Genomic DNA, 25,957 nt, shown 5'->3' on the forward strand with positions numbered 1-25,957 from the left:
TCGGGCAGGTTTACTGCTTCCCTTGTCGCGAAGATAATAGATGCCTCTACCAACGACTCACCGTGCTTTTGTTCACGCCAAATGTCAGTAGACATCCTGCAAGCGCCTATGAATACCTACGGTGCTCTCGCTTTCCACCCAAAGAAACTCAGTGACAGCCGGCCGGGGTGGCCGAGCTGTTCTAGGCGTTACAGTCTGGAACCGCGCGACCGCTACGGTCGCAGTCTCGAATCCTGCCACGGGCATGGATGTGTGTGATGTCCTTAGGTTGGTTAGGTTTAAGTAGTTCAAAGTTCTAGGGGACTGATGACCTCAGAAGTTCATTCCCATAGTGCTCAGAGCTATTTGAACCATTTTTTTGCTCAGAGCAATTTTTTTGAAACTCAGTGACATCTCTCCCTGTGGAAGTCAGCTCCGTCACAGACGCGATTTTGAAGGCTAAGTACAGTGCCGCCATATATCAGAACTTCACAAAACTATAGGGGCTGAAGAAGGAATATTCCACTACGTCCCACCTCGCATTTTCTCATCCGAAACTGGGCGAGAAAAGAATGTGTTGCATTGCTTATTGAATGACCGTCGTAGGATAAGGCGAAGCAATCAACGACACTATTTTTTAGTCCTTAGTGTACGAGGATGTCCACTTGGTTTCCTCTTTATAACTGAGGAAAATGGGACACTGGAATATGATTCTGGAGAACGACAGCTCAAGTCCCCGCCCAACCAATCACATTTACCTTTTTCTCTAAATCACTCAAGGCAAATACCAGAATGCTTCCTTCGAAAAGGACCTGGCTTACTTCATTCTCCATCTCAGATCACGTAGTCATCGATGGAACTTTAAACCGTAATCTTCATCCGGCCTTCGATTCAATTAAAAGATTGTTATGTTAGAGTAGTGGAACACCCCTTTTCGTGTAATATTAATCCTTAACGTAATTATTGTTCCGTCTTAGTTGCACATTTTTAATTGGATCACATGTTTTGATGACTTAGATCATCTTTGGATCTACTTAATTGCGTCAGCAACCCGTCTTGTATACTCAGAACCACCTATCAGTCTACTTATTTCTGAAAATTATCATAACTAATCAAAACTCGAAGAATGTAATCTAATTAAAAATATGCAGATGAACCGGAACAATAAATGAGAGTTATCTTAAATAGCTATGTAGTTGCTGAATCCATGAAGACGATTGTGTCGACCAGAGTGATAATACAGACGACTATGAAACATTGGGTTTCGAGTCTGCACACTTTAAACTACTTCCTTAAAGAGGTTGTATTTCATTCCCCATTTCTGAAGCACTACCCACATGAAAACTGTGTTCTCACTTCACGCCTCAAATGCGCGCAAGCAAAATAAAAAGTAAGTAGTGATAGAAAAGCTCCGCCGCCGAATTAATTTAGTCACCGCACGTGTTACAGGGAGACTAGCTTTCATAATCAGTTGAGTAAAGGTGAATATTTAAGTTATTCTCGCAAATTAATAACAAATGTTGCCAATAGAGCCAATTTTTATACTGAAACGTAAGGGCAAAAGACACTGACCCTGCACGAGGAGTCAGATTTTATGCGTTCCATATGCCCATCGAGAAATACCTCAAATAATATGACAATAAGCGAAACAAAACTCATGCACACGGACAGTCAACGTGGTAGAGGGAAAGCACCCGTGCTAGGGAGACAGTTGACGCAGGATGAAGTATTTCTGCATTGCGACACACGATTTCCGGCGCGAGCGAACACGGACTGTTAGCGTATGTCGCAGAGCAGGGGCGTATTCCATTAGCCTGGCTGGGACTGCACTAATTGTCACACCGGCCGTGCGCGCAAATAGCCCGCCCTGAGGTGCCGTATTTTGTCATTAGGCCGTGCCCAGGGGAGGAGCCGCAGTCGCACCAACTCCGCCGGCCAACTGCCAGAACTAATTTCAAACGACAGAATGATATATATCGTTGCACATACGCCTGAAGAGTACACAAAGTAATATAAAGTTTTTTTTACTCTTAATCTGAATCTAGAGGATCTTTCTAGCACATTAAAGCTCCGTCTCTCATTTTCTGTTTACAGTGGTACGCAAGCAACAAATACTGAAACTGTTCGCTTTCATGATTATCTTTTAATACTGGTGATGAGACTAGTTTACTAATTTACCTTCCGCACATAGGCAGTATATCCGCTGTGTACAGGATGGGTGTGGGGGTAACAACGCTGAAAGATTAATGCTGCAAACTAAATTTAGCACCTCTTCTTTACCCTCCACGTCTCTGTGGTACGGTCAGTTTATTGGAGGAATCAAATTATGCAAAAGTACAATGTAGGAAAAGGAGAGTGTTACACAAGACTCCTCGACCGAAACGTTATTCCAGTACCATACTTCCAGGCTGTGACTGAAATTGCTGTCCTGCGAGAATACGCGGAGGTGACTAAAGTCGTGGCATAGCGGTATGCAGATCGACAGACGGCGGTAGTACCGCGTACACGAGGTATAAAAGGGCAGTGCATTTTTGGCGCTGTCGTTTGTAGTCGGGCGATTCATGTGAAAACGTTGTGTCCGAACGACGGAAATTAACAGACTTTCAACGCGGAATGCTTGTTGGAGCTGGACTAAAATTCCTTTTCAGTAATCGTGAAGGAAAATAATATTCCGAGATCCACATTGTCAAGAGTGTGCCGAGAATACCAAATTTCGGGCATTACATTTCACCAAGGACAACGCAGTGGCCGAAGGTCTTCATTTTGCGAGGTCGCAGGGTGGAGAAGAGTTTGTACGTCTTTCATTCTGACGAATTTTGCATGAGGCGGAGACATGCACTTGACCCCCTCCTTACCTACCACCTGATTAATTATGCACACAACGGTAACGAAAGGAAATTATGGTGGGCCCTGCTAGTTGGTAAAATAAGGAGGGCACACGCACTATAATTTGATAAAAATCGCAATCTACTCAGAGAAAAAAAAGAGAACTTTATCATAATAAACAAGAGGAAATGGGCTTCTGCATATATCTACGAAGCGATATGCGGATTAAATATTTATTATCCACCATAATATAAAGGCACATAATTATCGACAGTAGGTTAAAGGATAGGGTATACTGAACTACACTCCTGGAAATGGAAAAAAGAACACATTGACACCGGTGTGTCAGACCCACCATACTTGCTCCGGACACTGCGAGAGGGCTGTACAAGCAATGATCACACGCACGGCACAGCGGACACACCAGGAACCGCGGTGTTGGCCGTCGAATGGCGCTAGCTGCGCAGCATTTGTGCACCGCCGCCGTCAGTGTCAGCCAGTTTGCCGTGGCATACGGAGCTCCATCGCAGTCTTTAACACTGGTAGCATGCCGCGACAGCGTGGACGTGAACCGTATGTGCAGTTGACGGACTTTGAGCGAGGGCGTATAGTGGGCATGCGGGAGGCCGGGTGGACGTACCGCCGAATTGCTCAACACGTGGGGCGTGAGGTCTCCACAGTACATCGATGTTGCCGCCAGTGGTCGGCGGAAGGTGCACGTGCCCGTCGACCTGGGACCGGACCGCAGCAACGCACGGATGCACGCCAAGACCGTAGGATCCTACGCAGTGCCGTAGGGGACCGCACCGCCACTTCCCAGCAAATTAGGGACACTGTTGCTCCTGGGGTATTGGCGAGGACCATTCGCAACCGTCTCCATGAAGCTGGGCTACGGTCCCGCACACCGTTAGGCCGTCTTCCGCTCACGCCCCAACATCGTGCAGCCTGCCTCCAGTGGTGTTGCGACAGGCGTGAATGGAGGGACGAATGGAGACGTGTCGTCTTCAGCGATGAGAGTCGATTCTGCCTTGGTGCCAATGATGGTCGTATGCGTGTTTGGCGCCGTGCAGGTGAGCGCCACAATCAGGACTGCATACGACCGAGGCACACAGGGCCAACACCCGGCATCATGGTGTGGGGAGCGATCTCCTACACTGGCCGTACACCACTGGTGATCGTCGAGGGGACACTGAATAGTGCACGGTACATCCAAACCGTCATCGCACCCATCGTTCTACCATTCCTAGACCGGAGAGGGAACTTGCTGTTCCAACAGGACAATGCACGTCCGCATGTATCCCGTGCCACCCAACGTGCTCTAGAAGGTGTAAGTCAACTACCCTGGCCAGCAAGATCTCCGGATCTGTCCCCCATTGAGCATGTTTGGGACTGGATGAAGCGTCGTCTCACGCGGTCTGCACGTCCAGCACGAACGCTGGTCCAACTGAGGCGCCAGGTGGAAATGGCATGGCAAGCCGTTCCACAGGACTACATCCAGCATCTCTACGATCGTCTCCATGGGAGAATAGCAGCCTGCATTGCTGCGAAAGGTGGATATACACTGTACTAGTGCCGACATTGTGCATGCTCTGTTGCCTGTGTCTATGTGCCTGTGGTTACGTCAGTGTGATCATGTGATGTATCTGACCCCAGGAATGTGTCAATAAAGTTTCCCCTTCCTGGGACAATGAATTCATGGTGTTCTTATTTCAATTTCCAGGAGTGTATTATGAGAATAAGAGTTGGTTAGAGAACAAGGGTCTCCTATTCTCTGTGATGAAATAGGTCGACGATAATGGCTGGAGGTCCTAATGAATCAAATATTACTCTCCCGACTATATTCCAGCATCGCGATCAGTAGCGAGAGCTCAAATGGGATCACATGGAGAAACAAACAAGGTGGGCTTGTAGCAAAGCGAGCACGAGTGCTGCTGAGGGATTCAGTATAAAATTGATAAGGTCCTACAATGCCGGAGCCGCAAAATACTGTACCAGCCCTGAAATCTGCGGCAAGTCGACGTTAGGCAGCGTTCTGATGATGTAGGCGCCGACTTCTTCTGTGCAGCAACTATGTTTTAACCCCTGGCCTCGAAAGCCGTCCAAGAATTATAAGATCCTCTAACACCGCAAATAAGAATTCAGTGCTGATTTCAAAATTCCCTCAAACTGTCTCAGAACACCATTCGTGGCAGTAGCGATCGTTTCCTCCAATTTCGAGCAGGGCTTTATGACGTCAACTAGCCTCAGTTTAAGTTGACCAATCATGCCTCTGTAATTCAGCTGAGGGAACTGAACTTACAGTTTGACCAGCTACGAAAACAACACGCCTAGACAACCGGCCATCCGGCGCCAGACAGTCACGCCCAGCAAGGCACGGTCCACAAGTATTCTCAGAATCTTGAGGACAATGAAACCAATTGGTGCCAGCAGTCTTCGTTCCAGACGCGACGGAACGGTAAACACATAAACTGTGGTGACACCCAGGCGCCTCGCAGGTCGTTTCGTCCTGCATACAATAGGCGAAACTCGACCGACGTCAGTCGTTCCGCCAGGCGCTTAAGCCCATTGATGTATAACCCTCTCATAATTCGCAGAAGTGCAGTCGCCAATGGGAAACGCAGTGTGCCGCGTTTTCTGGCGCTCGCCTCGCACATGCCACCCAGGGAAGTAACACAACATGCATAGGAATCAAATGAAAAGTATTTTGAGTTCTCAGTACAAATACTCTCACTAAAATAACCTTATTCGGCCTGTTACCACCGTGCAATGACATAAAACATTAATAAAACTGATGAAAATGAGAGGCGCAGTGCAAAAGAGAGCATGGAACCTCTCAATTTAACGTCCGAGAGCAATGGCGTTTGCATAGAGTTGTCACTTCCAACAGACAAGCAACACTGTGTGATACAACTGCAGAAACCTATGTGCGACCTACAACGAACGTATCCATCAGGACAGTGCGGCAGATTTGTCGTTAATGGACTGCGGCAGCAGATGGCCGATGCGAGACTATTGCTGACAACACGACATCGCCTGCAGCACTTCTCCTGGCCTCGTGGCCATATTGGTTGGACTCGACTGGAAAACCATGGCCTGGTCAAAAGAGTCCAGACTGCAATGGCTAAGACCTGCTAGTAGGAATTGTGTGGGACAGACTCCATGAAGCCATCGACCGAAGTTATCAACAAGGTGCTGTGACAGTTGGTGGTGGCTCCATAATGGTGTGGGCTGTGTTTACATGGAAAGGACTCAGTCTTCTCGTCCAATTGAATCGATCGTTGACCAAAAATCGTTATCTTCAGGTACTTGGATACCATTTTTAGCAACCAACGATGGAACTTTTATGGATGACAATGCGCCATGTTACCTGGCCAGAATTGTTCGTTATACATTTGAAGAAAATTCTGGGCAATTCTAGGGAATGGTTTGGCCACCCATGTCGCCCGAGATGAATTCCATCGAACATTTATTGGACATAATCAAGAGGTAAGTCTGTGTGCAACATCCTGCACTGGCAACACATTCACGGATACGGATGGTTATTGAGGCAGCATGGATCGACGACTTGTTAAATTCATGCCGCATCGAGTTGCTACTCTACACTGGGCAAAATAAGGTGAATAATGGTGTGAGTGCATGTGTGAGTGTGTGTGTGTGTGTGTGTGTGTGTGTGTGTGTGTGTGTGTGTGTGTCTGTGTGTGTGTGTGTGTGTTTGTGTGTGTGTGTGTGTGTGTGTGTCTGCCGTTACTAGAACTATTCAGGAGGAGGTCTCAGCATACCGAGAGGACATTCACTTACAGCTCACCACCACAGTTTGATTGATAGTGGTGGAATTATCAGCACAGAGGACGTGGACGTATCATAACAACATATCGCAAGATCGCAAGAAAACAGTTTGCTGTAGCACAATGAGTGAAGAAGGAGCGCTAATGAGGTGACACAATGTTACAAGTAGATTAAGCTTAGGTCCTTCCAAAAGAACTAATTGAGAAGAGGATCTTAGGACTGTTTGAGTGGCTATGATTAACAGACGGACAACAGAAGTAGGAATCTGGGAACAGGATACAGATAGAGTGTTATAGTAACCATTGACTGCTGGAAGTTAGGTTGATATCTCGAGTTTACATACGGCATTTACTGCTGGCACCACACCACAACAGATACTCACTTGTTGTAGAGCAGTGGCAGCCAAGATTTTGGCTCAAATGCCATGCCCCGATACGAGTGCCACAGTGCTCAGACTCGCTACACATTTCCTCCACCACCACTGTGTACTGTCTGAGTCCGACGAAGGGAAATAAAGGAAAACTGTGAACGCATTGCATTTAAATTGCAGCGCAGTCGCAGTGCACAGGACTTGGTTCTAAATTTCACATTTCTCAACAACACAGGAAACAAGCAAAACAAATTTTCAACACAGATTATTTTCGACATATTCCGCATATGGACACATACAGGCAATTTCACACGTTTTTGCACTCAAGTTCTCATGTAATGGTGACGTTTTTAGTTTTGTAACTGAAGAAAGGTCTTTCATACAAATATGTCAATTGAAGTACTGTAGCATATTTGCAACCTCATTACAGAAATGTGTAAACTCTACCTGAGGAAAGCAGTGTAGACGCCCTGGACAGTTTCAACGTGAAAGGATTTGTAATTAAAATGGGAAGTACCTTGCAGGTCAATAAGTTACATCTGCACATGCACAGTGGTGCTTTTAACTGAAACGGCAAATGTTTTCCTAAACAGCTCGAAAAAGTAAGACTGACAGTGCCTTCAAAACTTTTAGAAAACTATCCTTGTAATTCTTTCAAAGTCACAATTAATTCTTCAAACCTTTCGTTACCTTTAATGGCGTTGAGCGTAGGGAACTGGGCTGAGTTCGTCAGAATGTGTCTCTTCTAAAAGTGGTTCAAATGGCTCTAAGCACTAAGGGACTTAACATCTGAGGTCATCGGTCCCCTAGAACGTAGAACTACTGAAAACCTAACTAACCTAAGGACATCACACACATCCATGCCCGCTGCAGGATTCGAAGCTGGGGCCATAGCAGCAGCGCGGTTCCGGACTGAAGCTCCTGGAACTGCTCGGCCACAGCGGCCGGCTTTCTTCTACAACGCGATTTTCTTTTTAAATGCATCCCCAAGAAATCAGAAAGAAGCTGTTTCTCACCTTGCAGTGTCTTACTTGGGAAAATGTTCAGTTAAGTGCACTTACAGTGAGAGTTCTATAATCCATTCCAGATGTTTAAATTGTCGTTTCTGCACTCCTTTTTCCTTCGCAAATTCAACAATAGTAAGTTTTACATCAAAAAATCATCCCGAGCACACCCCTTGACTTAACCAACGTACTTTGCGTAATTCAGAAAGTCTCTTTTCTCTTCGTTCAACTGCTTCGAAAAATATTGCAAGTAACTGGAACTAAGCATGCGACTTCATAAATTCTACTATTCATATCGGCAGTTTCTTCAGTGGCTGCATGCCTGAAAATGCAGAACAAAGTGCTTTTGATGTACTGAACAATGTCGATTGTTGTAAGTTTTCGTTCTGTCGTTTTAAACTAAATCTTTAAATTCTTTCTCCATTGTACTGTAATACCGTTTCATAGCACATTTGCAGTAGTCCTCGCTTATGCGGACTTCAGAATAGAATTTTCATCCTTCTCTTCTGTCATTCCCATTCCTTTTTAAACGCTTGTGACGTTACGTCGCTAGACTGTTTCTTTTTTTGCAAACGTCCAGTGAACCATCACACATCCTCCATACCACGAACAAATAGCGAGTGATGAACAGGACGATTCTGCCGAACTGAAAACAATGCACCAGCCCAGTACTGAACGAAACGTCGCGCAGCACAAAGTACTTCTGGTAAGTTACGAATAAAGCAGAGGCGTCCGAGCCGTGGCCAGCTCGCGGGGGCACCAAATTCATATTCTTGAAGAAAAAACCTTGTTTCACAAGGCGCCTAGCATCCAGCGCACGTTTGTCTATCGATTATTCATATGATGTTGAAACGCATTCCTGTTCGTTTTTCAACATTTTTGAACATATTCTAAGTTGATTTCTGAACTAATCGTAAGTTTATTTTCGAATGCGTGCGTAGTTTACGTGATGTCTCCGCCAGGGGAATTCCCGTCGCATCTAGAAATAAATAGCTTTTCCGCAGACAGAAGGGGATGGGGCTGTACGACCTGAGCCGTATAAACCCTAACTGGTGAGTGCAAATCGCTGTTTGTTTATGTGGTTGACTGGGTGTGCAAACGATAATGGTTATTATTATTACTAGCGAAATCCATAGATTCAGACTACCAGAGTGGACATAAACGACTAACAGCAATAACAACGAGTAAGGAAGATTATCTTCTAGGTGTATCATGGAAAATGACGTTTTGAAAGAAAATTTTTGCCAGATCGCCAGACTACAGTTTCCACTTAGCAGCCGCCTAAGTTCTATTCTCGGAATAGCGCTTAGACGCGTTGCACGAACATGTAATAATGCCTAACTGGGGAACAACCACGGGATGACTGAATCGGTGATTCTGGCAGGGTTAACGATGTTAACCGCGGTATAAGTTTTGACAATGGCAGGAACGCTTACAGAACTAGTGATGACAAGATTGTTTGTTATAACGAGGAAAAAGGAGAATTATATGGAAGAATATGACGATTCCAAATTCATATAAAAATTTCGCACTACGACTACTTTTCGATATCATGCTTGAGAAACTGGAGTATATGAAAGAAATGTGAAATTATTTTCCTAAGATAAAACTTTTTGCTTGTAGTAGGCATAACAGGTATTTGATATTGGTACTTCGTGAATTATATTCTGTCATGGTAATTATATAACTGAGGTACACAAAAATGACCATCTGTACCAAAATAATCTCGCTTATTTTGCGTGTGTTACAACTGCTGCAATATTAGAAAGGCCTATTTCGTTTTATCTAGCAGAAAGTGACAAAACAGACGTAATAAAATCGAAAAAGCACTTGGATACTATTCGTATTAACTGCTTTTTCAGTATTAGACAATGACATTATGGGCCAGCCGCAGTGGCCGAGCGGTTCTAGGCGCTTCGGTCTGGAACCGCGCGACCGCTACGGTCGTAGGTTCGAATCCTGCCTCGGGCATGGATGTGTGTGACGTCTTTAGGTTAGTTAGGTTTAAGTAATTCTAAGTTCAAGGGTACTGAAGACCTCAGATGTCAAGTCTCATAGGGCTCAGAGCCATTTGAACCAATGACATTATGATTTTTTATGTAGCAAAACGTTAGACGAACTTTGACGAGGTAACAGATTCTCTCGCAGAAAGGAAAGTACACTGTGTGAAGCTGCAGCAAGATTACAGAGAAAAGAAATTCTGGACCTAAGGATTGAAGAAATATGTACTGTCCTGTTTGTCTCTTATCTTTACTAGTTTTGTGTTCCTTATATTTAATTTTATGTCTCTCGAAAGAGAAAGTTATCAGCTAATATGCGATAAAGAACGCAAATTTTCTGAAGAGTTCTTATCCTCCCGGTCACAAATAATACCACCCGGTATTAACTGTGAGTTTTTCTTAAATGGAGGTGGGATATAAAACCGGCAGCCAGGAAACAGGAGAGCCACCACAGGACATTTTAATTTCCACTGTACTGAATGTAGGTTTGATGACTTCCATTACAAAATATATACGTTTGAATTGCACAAAGCGAAATACAGTGACGTGTGATAGACGAATGCTGTGTGAAGAGGCGTGGCACTGCAGTTCGGCACACTTAAGGCAAAACAACGTGTCTTACATTTCCTTGAACATACATGTTTTGTATATCAATCTCTTTAGAAAGATGTACACTAAATTGAACATATTTTTGAAAAATAGTTTTTTTAATTTTTGACGATCTGTATCAAACGCTCGAGGGGTAGGTGGGAGGGGCGACGCCACTATCAGGTTTTTGCCACATTTCGGAAATACCGCAGACCGGAACTGTCGGTAATGGGTAGTAATATCGAAAAAAGTTCCGAGGACCCTCAGGAACATCATCTTAAGAATATTAGGTAAAAATTCCGACGATTTTCCATGAGTGGCAACTATAGAAGTGGTCATCTCCACAACTGGTACTTTTGATACTCAAGAACCATGGTTTTTTGTGCATGTCTTGATAACAGATACATATTTTCGAAACTCAGAAAATGGTTATCTAAGTGAAAGTTTACGGAATCTACAGCTGAAGTTTGAGCCACTCGCTACGGTTAGTTATTCAGATAATTGCGGCCTACTGAACAAAAACGGCTAGAAACAGGTTTTCGCGGTTTCTGCATAAGTACGGTGTCTTTGAAACTCTAGATCTCATTAACGGATGACGATATCGAACAAAGTTTCGAAGTTACCAGAGAAAATCATTTTGAGAACAAATGGTAAAAATTTCGACTATATGCCATGAAAAGAAATTATAGAAGTGGCCATACCCCAGTTGGTACTTTCTGAACACAAAAATAATGTTTATCGGGATTTTCTCGTGAGCCGCCCATGACCTCATGCCCAACTCGTGCTTTTATAAGCCAACTAAGGTCCACCGTACACCCCACCTAACACAAAAGAACCAACCGATTTTCCCTATTTGTACTGGCTGAAGGAAGTGTGTAATATATATATTACGAATGTAGTGCGGGACAATACGTTGAGAATGTGGGGTTCGCAGGAGGCGTGCCAAGAGATAAATCCCTGCAGTGTTCTCGGTGGCTCAGATGGATAGAGCGACTGCCATGTAAGCAGGAGATCCCGGGTTTGAGTCCCAGACGGGGCACACATTTTCATCTGCCCCCGTTGACGTATGTCAACGCCTGTAAGCAGCAAAGAGTGTTCCTTTCATTGGAAGTGCGTAATGTTTAAATTTTGACCTTGTACTGATGGATAGCTACAGTTTGCCCGTCTTCCCGATAGGTATGAAAATGGTCAACAGGCCAAAAGCAAACCAAGACACTTGACCCCTCATGTCTGTGATCAGTATAAGCCGAGATATGACCCCTCAAAACTCGCATTTTCCCTCGCGGCTTTTTGAAACATATTGGTTTTGTGCACGACGCATGACGGGCGTGTCATTAGCGTACTCTCCTCTGCTACTGATATCAAATTCTCGATAATCTTTTTTCGTTTTCATTAATCTTTTCGAAGTCTCTTACCGATATGCTCCCTGGTTTTTCATTAGGCATTCACTCTGTGAACATATGGCTACACTACAGACATTCGTTAATCGGATTTACATGGCAATCACTCTGCGGTATCTCGAACGTGAAAAATGACAGTACGTTTATAATATTAACGGCCTCCAAGGGACGTTAAAAATAATTTCACATGGATACCGCGTGCAATCGTGAAAAAAAACATGAAACATAGGGACAAAAGAAGAATAAAGAGAAACAGAGCGCGTAAACCGATTCTCGCAACTCGCGCAACATAGCAATCATTTTTGTATTTATTCGACATTGATGTATTTCGCTTGTGTGAGGGATGTACTCAATAACTCATCAGCGAATCGACAGCTATCGGCAAATAATAGTTTTCGGAAGGATGAAATTGAACATTGTTTCTGCACAGTACTTTTCCCCTTTGCTGACAGCTGATATCTTTTTCAGGACGACAGCGGGTGAAGGACGGCCCGGCTCCGAAAACCTGGCTACGTTTGAAGTAAGTACAGTGCAACTCTTTTTCGCTATGGTTTCCTATTTATAATCATAAAATAGACATCGTTTTCTGAGTGTTGTTAATGGCTAAAATATACGAGAACTTATTTAAATAGGTAGCAGTGTTCTTCACTGTGTTTAGCAATTTTTATCTTTTGGGTCGTGTACCATTTAAGGACATAACATTTTATTTACTTATTTGTTCAATTCTATTATATCCTGCTACATAAAACCTTATTCTATGCCTTCAATTTTGTTTATACGTTCACTTTACGATAGATAATAACAACCGTACATATCGTCGACGTACAACCTTGTTGTAACGGTGCGACGGATGTCAGCTAAACGCGTTCTGCTATGAAATGAAATGGCATCATTCCAGATCATCACTCATGGTTGACAGGACTAAGACGAGCGAGAGTCAGATTGCTATCCCATCACTAGCCGGTGAGTCTCCGGGCACATTTTCAGCCAGGAATTTGCTGGAGGAGAATCGTCTGCAGTAATGAGTCCGTTTCGAAGTGAGCGTCGATGACCAGTTCCAAATTTCAGATGTCGTTTCTCTCGACATACATTGTCGTCGACCTATTTAGCGCAAAACAGAACTTTTCTTCCACAAAAATAAACTAATTTCTCTCCTAACAAATTGCCATGTGCTCTCTGTCCATCTTCCAGACACGTGTCGGACAGCTGTGAGATATCAACCTACCTGGGGTCCGCAATACGTCCCGACAACTAAAGTGATGCTCTGGGGTGACGTTTCATTTCGCAGCAGGATCCCCTTGGTCATCATCCACTGAACCTTTAATGTCGACGTTATTCTACATCCTGCGTTGTTACTATTCACGGCAATCAGTCTGGAATTACATTTCAGCAAGATATTGCCCGTCTGACAATGGCGAGAGTTCGTACTGCTTGTCTCTGTGCTTGTGAAACCGTGCCATGGCCAGCAAGGTCCCCGGACCTCTCCCCAGCTAAGAACATTAGTAACATTATGGGCAGAGCCCTCTAACCAGCTTCGAATTTCGACAGTTTATCGCGCCAATTGGACGATGACATCCAACAACTCTGTCAACCAATGTCAAGCGATGTAACCGCTTGCGTAAGGGCCACATATGGACCAACCCGTTAGTGACTTGCTGAATTTGTGAAGAACTAGGGGGGCGATCAACATCGGTAACCGAGAGTCGACCAGATGTAGGATTTTTCAAAGGTCCACTAAAGACGCAGCAAGAGCCCGATGAAAGTACAGACTCCACTAGGTACAGCATGGGTCAGCTATAAATCAGCGATGGTGGCATATTACATACAGCCTGCAATAGCTGTGTTGTTGTGAACTGTCAGCTGCATCCTTTGATCACTTAATGACGCGGTCTGCTGGACCCGAGCGGTCTTTACTGCGAGCTATGTTCTGTATGGTGAATTCATAGCGCTGGTCGATGCTGTCTCTATGTTCAAACGCTGGAGTCCGTTGTGGACATGCTGTAGCCGTGAACTGAAAGTTACCTGGCTGTTAAGACTAAAAGAAGTTCATAAATCGCAATTTGGCACAAATGATTACACTAAATTCTTAACTATTTTTTCTTAAATGAGGTCGTTAGTTAAGCGAAAGAAGAAGTTGTTTTATGCTGCAGAAAATAAGCTTAACGGTCCAGATATACACTGAAGCGCCAAATAAACTCGTATAGGCTTGCGTATTCAAACACATGAACATGCAAACAGGCAGAATACGGGGCTGAGGTCGGCAACGCCTATATAAGACAACAACTGACTGGCGCAGTTGTTAGATTGGTTACTGCTCCTACAAGGGTAGGTTACCAAAATTTAAGAGAGATTGAACGCGGTATTATAGTCGCTGCTCGATCGATGGGACATAGCATCTCCGAGGTAGCGCTTAAGTGGGAATTTTCTCGTACGACTGTTTCACGAGTGTGCCATGAGTATCAGGAACCCGGCAAAACATATATTGCTGCGGCTGGGAGAAGATACTGCAAGAACGGGACCAATGGCTACTGAAGAGAATCGTTCAATGGACAGTAGCGCAACCCTTCCGCAAATTGCCGCAGATTTCAATGCTGGGCCATCACCAAGTGTCAGCGTGCCAATCATTCAACGAAACATAATCGATATGGGCTTTCGGAGCCGAAGGCCCACTCGTGTACCCTTGATAGCAGCACGACAAAGCCTGCACGACACAAAGCTTTACGCCTCGCCTGGGCACGTCAACGCTGGCATTGGATTGTTGATGACTGGAAACATGTTGCCTGGTCGGATCAGTTTCGTTTCAGATTGTATCGAGCGAATGGACGTGTACGGGTACGTAGGCAATCTCATGAATCCATGGACCCTGCATGTCAGCGGGGGAGTGGTCCAGCTAGTGGTGGCTCTCTAGGCTCCGCTTGAGCGAGCGTGTGTCAAGACGGTTCCCCTACGCTTTCCGTGTCGCGTGTAGCCATGAAGGGCCAAAACCATCGTGTCATCGGAGTGTGAGGGCCTGCTACACAATATGGTGCTTCTGTGATTGCAGGGCGTGTGCAGTTGGAGAGACATGGGACCTCTGATACGTCTAAGTACGACTCTGACAGGTGACACGCACGTACGCATTCTGTCTAATCATCTGCATCCATTCATGTCCATTGTGATTCTGACGGTCTTGGGCAATTCCAGTAGGAGAATGAGATACCCCACACGTCCAGAATTTCTACAGAGTGGCTCCAGGAACACTCTTCTGAGTTTAAACACTTCCGCTAGCCACTAAACTCCCCAGAAATGAACATTATTGAGCATATCTGGGATGCCCTGCAACGTGCTGTTCAGAAAAGATCTTCACCTCCTCGTACTCTTACGAATTTATGAATAGCCCTGCAAGATTCATTGTGTCAATTCCCTCCAACACTACTTCAGACATTAGTCGAGTCCAGGCCACGACGTGTTGCACTTCTGCGTGTTCGTGGGGGCCTTACACGTTATTACGCAGGTGTACCAGTTTCATTGGGTCTTCAGTGTATGATATGCTGATGGAAACAATTATTGTGATTCTCATCACAAACCAATTTTGTTGTTGTTTCTGTACTGTCCTTATATGTAACTACTTTCATAAAATATTTCCTGTCTTTATAAAGTATGTCATTTATTGGATTCGATTTACTAGGTGGCTCCTTTAAAACTTTATCTTCTTTCGTAAAAGCGTAGTCAGTCGCTCCAGCCTGACCGTTGACTTTAGTAAGGAACCTGTGACCATCACTGATGGTCTTTCAGTGACAGCCACTGAGGATTCATCTTCATTGTGTCATGATCCATGTCCACGAGCGGTAGTCATAAATTTTAATTATCACCTTGAAAAATTAAAAATAGCAATTTTTTATTTGCTTGTTTGTCTGCAGCCACACGTCATTCTAACGACGTGACGCTGTTACTCAGCATGCAGCTTGAACAGTCAAAGCGGTGCGTAATATTTATAAAGTAGGAAAGATGGGATGCCCCATTTTGTTTTAGCTGTTGAGACGGAGTGCTAGGGAACAGTGTCGCAGCGACTTCAAAGTATGCCAGGACAGCAGACGAGTACCTGTTGAAAAACAAAGGAATAGTTGTGTATCTTTGTTTTTTCACGGAGATAATTTCAACATTATGTCTACCTCCCTGAGCCGTGCTGCGGCTCGCGTTGGTGCTGTTTGTAGATTTACGCCGTCTCTTGGAGGACAGACGGTATCGTTCAGTTGGCATGTTTGCGGTTGTTTGTTTTCTTCTCGAGTTTACTGGCGCCACTCGGTTTCGCAAGCGTGTCCTGTCCGCTAGTGGCAGCAGCGGCGGTTATCGGTATGTAGTAACAGTTGCCTTATCTTTGGGACGACGTCTTTTTTTTACGGTTCGTGTTGAGTGTACCAGTTCGGTTGGTGATTCAGGAGGAACGAGGTCCACGAAGTGCGGAAACACGCCGGGATCGCTGGCTGCACGCATGGACTGCCGGGTGGAAAGGCTGTGGTCACGAGAGCGCACGACCTCGTCGTGAACCGGATCCAGCAAGCTTTAAGATGAGTGCATTTCAATACAAGTAGAGAAACCTCCACCATTGTCATATATCGCGATTCTCCAGTAGCTTGTGTTCGTGTTGCTGCTCGTAGTGTCGCCGAGGCGAAGAGCAGTAAGTGGAGTGCTTGGGGAAGGCGGATTTGGTTAGATTTCCTCGACTTATTATTACTATTTATTGCGTTCAACTTGTTACAATATTTTAAGTTCAACCAGCGGTAATTTTTCTTGCCTGGTGGCCGCCGATTGGTGATCCTTCTACTCTGGTAGTAGTGATTTCTTTCTTGTTCCAGGCGGTCTAAGCACAGTATTCTGGGGACGTAGCGCAGACCGCCAGTTCTGACTTTGGCGAATTTTTCCATCGTTGTATTTGGTTTATCGGACGTCAGGTAGCTTCAGCAAGATTATCATTAGTCATTCGTCAAACTGCCACTAGTCTGAATTACATCTTGTGAAGTGAATGCAGCTCTTGGCTGCCTATCTCATCGCTCGCGAAAGTGTTTGTTGCCCGACATCCTCAGGGTTCGATTCCTGGAGCACCATCGGTGGCCCCTTGGTTCTTGTAAGACATGTGTGTTCTAAAATAAGGTCTGATGGCCAGTAGTTCAGTGTAACGCTCTTTCAGCCCACGCCTTCTGAAGGCCTTATACACCATGAACGACAATAATATATAAAATTTAGAAACCTGCTATAAAACAGCAAATACAATTGCAGAGGTTAATTTAAAAAAAAAAACAAGCAACTGATCAATAAACGGGTGAAATAAGATGATGGTAAACTTTGTAACGCAACCCTTAACATCCACTGAGTACTACACTGCTAGATTTATTCCAGAACTATTAGCTAGACACATATAACCTTTAATGCAGGCATTACAAGGTATTGTAATAAATAATGCAATAGTAAAACGTAAGGACCAGTACGTAAGTTCCTGAAAGGGTACTGAGGCAGAGTATAACCGCAGAAGGCGTGGACTGAAAGAGCGTTACACTGAACTACTGGCCATCAGACCTTATTTTAGAACACACATGTCTTACAAGAACCAAGAGGGCACCGACGGTGCTTCATCAATAGAATTCTGAGAAGGTCTGGCAACAAAAACATTCGCGAGCGATGAGATAGGCAGCCAAGAGTTGCATTCATTTCACAGGATGGTAACTCAGACTAGTGGCAATCTAACGAATGACTAATGATAATCTTGCTGAAGCTACCTGACGTCTGATAAACCAAATGCAACGATGGAACAATTCGCCAAAGTCAGAACTGGCGGTCTGCACTACGTCCCCAGAATATTGTACTTAGACAGCCTGGAACAAGAAAGAAATCACTACTATCAGAGCCGGCCGAAGTGGCCGTGCGGTTCTAGGCGCTACAGTCTGGAACCGAGCGACCGGGCTCGGATGTGTGTGTTGTCCTTAGATTAGTTAGGTTTACTTAGTTCTAAGTTCTAGGCGGCTGATGACCTCAGAAGTTAAGTCGCATAATGCTCAGAGCGATTTTAACCATTTGAACTACTACTAGAGTATAAGGATCACCAATCGACGGCCACCAGGCAAGAAAAAATACCGCTGGTTGAACTTAAAAAATTGTAACAAGTTGAACGCAATAAATAGTAATAAGAAGTCGAGGAAATCTAACCAAATCCGCCTTCCCCAAGCACTCCACTTGCTGCTCTTCGCCTCGCCGAAACTATGAGCAGTAACACGAACCCAAACCACTGGAGAATCGCGAGATATGACAATGATGGAGGTTTCTCTACTTGGATTGAAATCCACTCTTCTTAAAGCTTGCTGGATCCGGTTCACGACGAGGTCGTGCACCCTCGTGACCACAGCCCTTCCATCCGGCGGTCCACGCGTGCAGGTAGCGATCCCGGCGTGTTGTCGCACTTCGTGGACCTCGTTCCTCCTAAGTCACCAACCGAACTGGTACACTCACACGACCCAGGAAAACAACGACGTCGTCCCAAAGATAAGGCAACTGTTACTACATACCGATAGCCGCCGCTGCTGCCACTAGCGGACAGGACGCGCTTGCGAAACCGAGTGGCGCCAGTAAACACGAGAAGAAGACAAACAACTACAACCATGCCAACTAAACGATACCTTCCGTCCTCCAAGAGAGGGCAAAAATCTACAAACAGCACCAACGCGAGCCGCAGCACGGCTCACTCCCGTAAATGAACTTATGCGGAAATGACTTCTGCCACCATTGAAGATCTGAGCTCATAACATGATTTAGGCCGTTATGTTGTTTTGCAGAATGTAAGAGACGCGAAACGTTGAAGTCCACAACTTATGCTGTACGAATCGTCTTATTAATTACAATCACAGAAGCACTGTTTACACTCTTGAGTAATCGTGTTGAAGCCACATATCTACTAACGTGTAACAACCCCTCCCAGTCTGATGATACTTTGGTTTTGCCCCACATACCTATCAGCGTGTAACAGCTTCTCCCACTCTGATGACACGTTGGTTTTGCCCCGTAGCATGACTCCACGCGACACCGAAAGCGTTGGGGAACCGCCTTACGCACGCTCGCTCAATCTCAGTCTACAGTTGAGGTGGAATGGTCCAGTCTGGCTCCACGGTGCCCACATTTTACTCTACTGCTTCTCAGATATTCTCAGCGGAATTACTGTTAGGTAACAAGAGTGCAGGAGAAGATTGTGGCCTCTGGAAGAAGGTGCACAGATGGCCGTGCAGTGCCCTTAAACTATTCTGACATTATTCGGAAACGGTGAGATGTAATTCAGCTAGATATATTCACTTTGGCCACAACGATTCTCTAGGGGGAAAAAGGGATATACATATTCGGTTAGCAGGTTCCCATATCGTTCACATACGAGAGACGAGGCTGTTGTGGTAGAAGTTCGGTTTAATCTAATTTAATATTCCTTCACTTGAGAGTACCTCCACCACCGGGTTAGCTCACAAGCCTAAGTTGGTTTCATCATACTGATACTCCACCATCGGTGTGCACCAGAGTGTACCCATAGTGGTGAGTCCTTGCTACGATGTTCTATTTTCAGCAGTGTAGTGACATGTGATGGACAGTGATGGGAAGCACTCAGCTGCTGCAGTCAAGGGTTTGAAGATGCGGTATGCTTAACTCATCTGTCTGCGTCTAGAGTTAGTCCTATGTGCAAATGGGAACCGTTTTCTAAATGTTTGCGTAACATGTATCTCCAGGAGGGCAAGCCCTCCAGCCCTGTATTTAGCTAGCTGGCTGTGAAAAGCCGACTGAAAATCACTTCCACGTTGTCCAGCTCGCCAGCCATCCTCAATGTCACGCTCGCCTATCCGAGTCCCAGGAGTGGTGCGTCAACGTACTCGGTTATATGGGCGATTAGGAATGCATATTATAGGTGTGGCTTTGGTGCACGATAGTGGCCAGATGCTTATGATTGGTGTATATCCCAATCTGCAGTTGTACTGAAGTTGCGAGTTACAATGGACGATAATCGACGGCAAAACTATCACCCAGGACATTTGATACTGGGAGTGCAGGTTTTCCCGAATCGAAGTGTTGATGTTGCATCTTTCATAACCTTTAAAAAGTGTTTATGTTAGCCGTGTTAGTGACGGCAGTACTTAAATTAAATCGTTAATTTTGGACTCCACTGTGATGGGCCTACTCGATCTAGCTGGCACCAGACGATCTGATGTCGCACAACTGTCACGGTCTACGGGCGCTACTTCTGTAAACAAAGTGAACTCTTTCATTCACCTTTGCAGCAGTAACACAGCAGTTATTTGTAATTCCATTGCACCTGACTGCATATACTGATGTGACAAAGTCGTGGGATACGTTCTAATATTGTGCAGGACCTCCGTTTGCCCGGCGTAGCGCAGCAACTCGACGTTGCGTGGACTCAACAAGTCTTTGGAAGTTCCCTGCAGAAATATATAGCCATGCTGACTCTACAGGCGTCCATAATTGCGAAAGCGTTGCCGGTGTAGGATTTTGTGGAGTGACTGACCTCTCGAATATGTCCCATGAATGTTCGACGGGATTCATGTCGGGCGATCTGCGTGCCAAAATCATTCGCTCGAACTGTCTAGAAAATGTGCTTCAAACCTACTGCGGAAAACTGTGACCCGGTGACATAGCACATTGTCATCCATAAAAATTCGATCTTTCTTTGGGAACATGAAGTCCAAGAATGGCTCCAAATGGTCTCCAAGTAGCCAGACATAAATATTTCCAATCAGTATTTCATGTAAGCACAGCCCATAACAATACGGAACCAGCACCAGTTTGCACAGTGCATTCTTGACAACTTGGGTCCACGACTTACATATAAATCTTCATCTACATTTATACTCCGTAAGCTACCCAACGGTGTGTGGGGGAGGGCACTTTACGTGCCACTGTCATTACCTCCCTTTCCTGTTCCAGTCGCGTATGGTTCGCGGGAAGAACGACTGCCGGAAAGCCTCAGTGTGCGCTCGAATCTCTCTAATTTTACATTTGTGATATCCTCGGGAGGTGTAAGTATGGGGAAGCAATATATTCGATACCTCATCCAGAAACGCACCCTCTCTAAACCTGGACAGCAAGCTACACCGCGATTCACAGCGCCTCTCTTGCAGAGTCTGCCACTTGAGTTAGCTAAACATCTCCGTAACGCTATCACGCTTACCACATAACCTTGTGACGAAACGCGCCGCTTTTCTTTGGATCTTCTCTATCTCCTGTGTCAACCCTACTTGGTACGGATGCCACACTGATGAGCAATACTCAAGTATGCCGAACGAGTGTTTTGTAAGCCACCTCCTTTGTTGATGGACTACATTTTCTAAGGACTCTACCAACGAATCTCAACCTGGCACACGCCCTACCAACAATTAATTTTATATGATCATTCCACTTCAAATCGTTGCGCATGCATACTACCAGATATTTTACAGAAGTAACTGCTACCAGTGTTTGTTCCGCTGTCATATAAACATACAGTAAAGGTTCCTTCTTTCTATGTATTCGCAATACATTACATTTGTCAGTTGCCATTCCCTGCACCAAGTGCCTATCCGCTGCAGATCTTCCTGCATTTCGCTGCAATTTTCTAATGCTGCAACTTCTCTGTATACTACAGCATCATCCGCGAAAAGCCGCATGGAACTTCCGACACTATCTACTAGGTCATTTATATATATTGTGAAAAGCAATGGTCCCATAACACTCCCCTCTGGCACGCCAGAGATTACTTTAACGTCTGTAGACGTCTCTCCATTGACAACATGCTGTGTTCTGTTTGCTAAAAACTCTTCAATCCAGCCACACACCTGGTCTGATATTCCGTAGGCTCTTACTTTGTTTATCAGGCGACAGTGCGGACTGTATCGAACGCCTTCCGGAAGTCAAGGAAAATGGTATCTACCTGGGAGCCTGTATCTAATATTTTCTGGGTCTCATGAACGAATAAAGCGAGTTGGGTCTCACACGATCGCTGTTTCCGGAATCCATGTTGATTCCTATATAGTAGGTTCTGGGTTTCCAGATATGACATGATCCGCCTCTTAGGGTTCGCGCCACACTCGAATCCTATCATCAGCTCTTACCAACTGAAATCGTGAAGCATCTGACCACGCCACAGTTTCCTCCAATCAATACGCATCGCTGCTTGTCTGTTAGCATTGACAATTCTACGGGAACGCCGCTGTTCTAGGTCGTTAAGTGAAGGCCGTCGGCCACTGCGTTGTTCGTGGTGACAGTTAGTGCCTGAAATTTGATATTCTCAGCCCTCTCTCGGACACTGTTGATCTCGGAACACTGAATTCCCTAATGATTTCCGAAATGGAATATCCCATGCGTCCAGCTGCAACTACTAATCCGCGTTCAAAGTCTGTTAACTCCCGCCGTGCGGCCATAATCACGTCGAAAACTTTTCCTCATGTATCACCTGATTACAAATGACAGCTCAGCCAATGCACTGCATTTTTGAAAACTTGTGAACGCGACGCTACTATCTGCATGTGAGCATATCGGTGTCCCATGACGTTTGTCACCTCTATTTATATTCCAGGAATGTGCTTCTCAAAGACTGGTAATGTAAAAACTGCTGAAACTTATTCACGGCTTTTCAAATGGCGAATTTGTAAGAGGGGCTGTAGTAATAATTGCTGTTACAGGCGAGAAGAAGCTGAGCATGATGCTGACGGAACTGACGACCACCACGGAAACCCTTCTACTGACAAAGAGACACCTGCTGGCAACCGTGAGGGAAATGAAGGCGATGAAGGGACATCTGACAAGCTGCACGTGGACAACAGCAAGAGCCGCACTGCAGGTACTTCACGGACGCTTTGTTAAAGGGTGTACAACATTAGCAATTAGCCGTAGCCTGCTGTGATCTACTTCATTCCGCAGACACTTCTCTGATATATTTTAAATGTTTGTTCTGTGACAGGATAAGTCACTTAGCTCTCGCCGAAACCACGCCTGCGATTATTTACCAACCGTACTCAAAAGGAACATGAATCACACCCCTTCTCGTGGTTTTGCTAAATAAGATAAAGCGAAGAGTTGGACAGTATCTTAGAAAAAGGCACGACCGAGTTCCTTCCTTTTCCTTTTATAGGGACTCCTTCCCTTTCTATAATGGGCTCGACTTATCGTAAACATTCTTTCTTTTGGATAATGACTGTCCACATGAAATTTTAATGAACATCACTTCTGCAAAAGAGCATTATATAGACTGATACTATCCAGCACTGTCTACCCATATCGTAAACAAAGCCGAAATTAAAATCAGCCCAATTTATAGCATATATACTTATTCACTATTACAGGCAATAGTAGCGTATCATTCTGTATTTACAAACAGTAAATAAGCTTACTTTGTTCACATCTTTGTGCATTACGATTATACTAAAAAAAGCTTGTAGTACGTGTTTTGTGATTGTTTTCATTGTGTACAAATTCGGTAATACCTTGCGCAAAATTTGTCACGTATCTTCTGCTTGTATACTATCGATGGCCCGGCAGGAAATATTAATCGTTTTTGGCTAGTATTTTATGATGTCAAAAATTACAGATTTTCCTCAGGCTGCACTGTATTGATATTGATTATTCATACAACATATATGATGGATTTGGGAACATACATTCCATCATTATACTCATCAGAAAAGGATGTGATTAGTTTCCCAAATAGATCTAGTGTTCTTTGTTGACCTGTCATGGACGCGGGAAATCTGCTGGTCAAACATCTATAAAAGAAAATCTTCACACAGACGTACCTTTCGAGAAGTTATTTTATTTTGAGAACCAGCTTCAGCATTTCAGTATGCCATCTTCAGATCCCACATGCACTTCATGTACAGACATTTAGACGTATCGATATTGTCATACTGAATTCTGCCAATATCGGTACATACGAATGTCTATACATGAAGGGCACATGGGGGTTGAAGATGGCATATTGAAATGCCGAAACTGGTTATCAAAATAAAATAAAATTTCTCTAAATTTGCGGCTGTTTGGCGATTTTCCTTGGTAAACATGTAATGATGGTATGTGAGTTACGAAATCGATCATGTATGTTGCATAAATAATCAGCATCGATAAAGAGAAGCCTGAGGAGGTTTGTAATATATCAAATAATAAAATACACTGGTGTGCAAAACTTAAGAAAGAAAGTAACTTTCGTCAGCCAAGTAACATAGCTCGATGAAACTTGGTCCACACATAGAAACAAGTACTACAATACACTACAAAAGTTAACTAAAAAATGCCAAATGAGACGAAGAGAAATGAGACTTTTATTCAAAGACAATAATTACTCTGAAGTCACTGCGATTAATGATGCCTGGAAATGACAAGTAGCGGGACATGGCTATGAACGGAGTGTGTGATCACCTTGCACGGCAGTGCATACTCTGCAGCGTCCTCCCATGCTGGCAACAATGTTGGTTAGGAGCTCTTGTAGGTGATTCCACTCCTACATCTGCGCTGTTGACAACTATAGGAGCGTTGTTGGCGCATGTGGACGGGCTGCAATATGTCTGCGTAACGCGACGATCAGTTCTGCTTTAGGAAAGGTAAAGGCACCAGTGAGGCAATTATGAGCTTGCGGTTGATAACGGAAGCAAGACTAAAGAAAAATCAAGACATGTTCATCGGATTTGGCGACCTGGAAAAGGCATTCGACAAAATGGTGCAAAATGTTCAAAATTCTGAGAAAAATAGGGGTAAGCTATAGGGAGAGCCGTGTAATATGCATTATCTACAAGAGCCAAGAGGGAATGATAAGAGTGGACTACTAAGAACTACGTGCTCCGATTAGAAAGGGTGTAAGACAGGATCTGTTAAGATATCAGGGAATGACTGCTATAGTACTAGAGGGAGCTGTAGAGGGCAAAAAGTGTAGAGGAAGACAGAGATTGGAATACATCCAACAAATAATTAACTCCTTTAGTCGCTCCTGTTCAATCTGTGCAACGAAGAAACAATGATGTAAATAAAAGAAATATTCAGGAGTGAGATTGAAATTCAATGTGAAAGGATATTAATGACACACTTTGCCGATGGCACTGCTATCCTCAGTGAAATGAAGAAGAATTACAGGATCTTCTGAATGGAATGAACAGTCTAATGTGTGCCGAATATGGATTGAGAGTAAATCGAAGGAAGACGAAACTAATGAGGAGTAGCAGAAATGAGAACAGCGAGAAACTTAACATCAGGATTAATGGTCACGGAGTAGATGAAGTTAGGGAATTCTGCTACCTAGGTAGCAAGATAACCAATGGCGGACGGAGGGAGGAGGACATATAAAGTAGACTAGCGCTGTCACAAGGGCATTCCGGCCAAGAGAAGTCTACTAGTATCAAACATAGGCCTTAATTTGAGGAAGACATTTCTGAGAATGTACGTTTGGATCCCAGAATTCTATGGCAGTCAAACATGGACTGTGAGAAAACCGGAACAGAAGAGGTTCGAAGAATTTGAGACGTAGCTCTATAGACGAATGTTGACAATTAGGTGCATTAGTAAGGTAACTAATGAGATGGTTCCGCGAAGAATCGGAGAGGAAGGAAATATGTGAAATGCACCGACAAGGAGAAGAAACACGATGATACGACAGCTGTTAAGACATCATAGAATGACTTCCATGGCACTAGAGGGAGCTGTTGAGGGGAAAAAATGTAGAGGAAGACAGCGATTGGAATACATCCAGCAAATAATTCACTCCTGTTTATTAATTATTTCTGTTATCAAACTACTCATGCTTGGCTCTCAGAATAAGTAACTTCGTCAATCAGTGCACCATTCTAAGTCTGTTTTCCACAGCAAAAGAAATCGCTAACAGTCATTTCCTGCTGGTACCGACTATTGCCGCTATAGTTACTGGACCTTTTCTCAGCAAGTCAGATTGAATGGCATCTACTTTCTTCACTCATTGTCCCTTCCCTTGTTCCGTACACCCTACCTTCTTTGACGAAAATTCCGGCG

General features: G+C 44.5%; 1 protein-coding gene across 1 annotated transcript in view; it reads left to right on the top strand.

The window, feature by feature from the left end:
• The window catches only part of LOC126162431 (fibrillin-2-like), a 121,105-nt gene that overhangs the window by 40,257 nt on the left and 54,891 nt on the right, over positions 1-25,957 (top strand). Inside the window, exons 2-3 of the mRNA XM_049918935.1 lie at positions 12,422-12,473; positions 22,633-22,790. Of these exons, the coding sequence (XP_049774892.1) occupies positions 12,422-12,473; positions 22,633-22,790 (210 nt within the window). The remainder of the gene's footprint in view (positions 1-12,421; positions 12,474-22,632; positions 22,791-25,957) is intronic.

The sequence above is a fragment of the Schistocerca cancellata genome, chromosome 1 (genome assembly GCF_023864275.1).
Source record: "Schistocerca cancellata isolate TAMUIC-IGC-003103 chromosome 1, iqSchCanc2.1, whole genome shotgun sequence".
Taxonomy (NCBI): domain Eukaryota; kingdom Metazoa; phylum Arthropoda; class Insecta; order Orthoptera; family Acrididae; genus Schistocerca; species Schistocerca cancellata.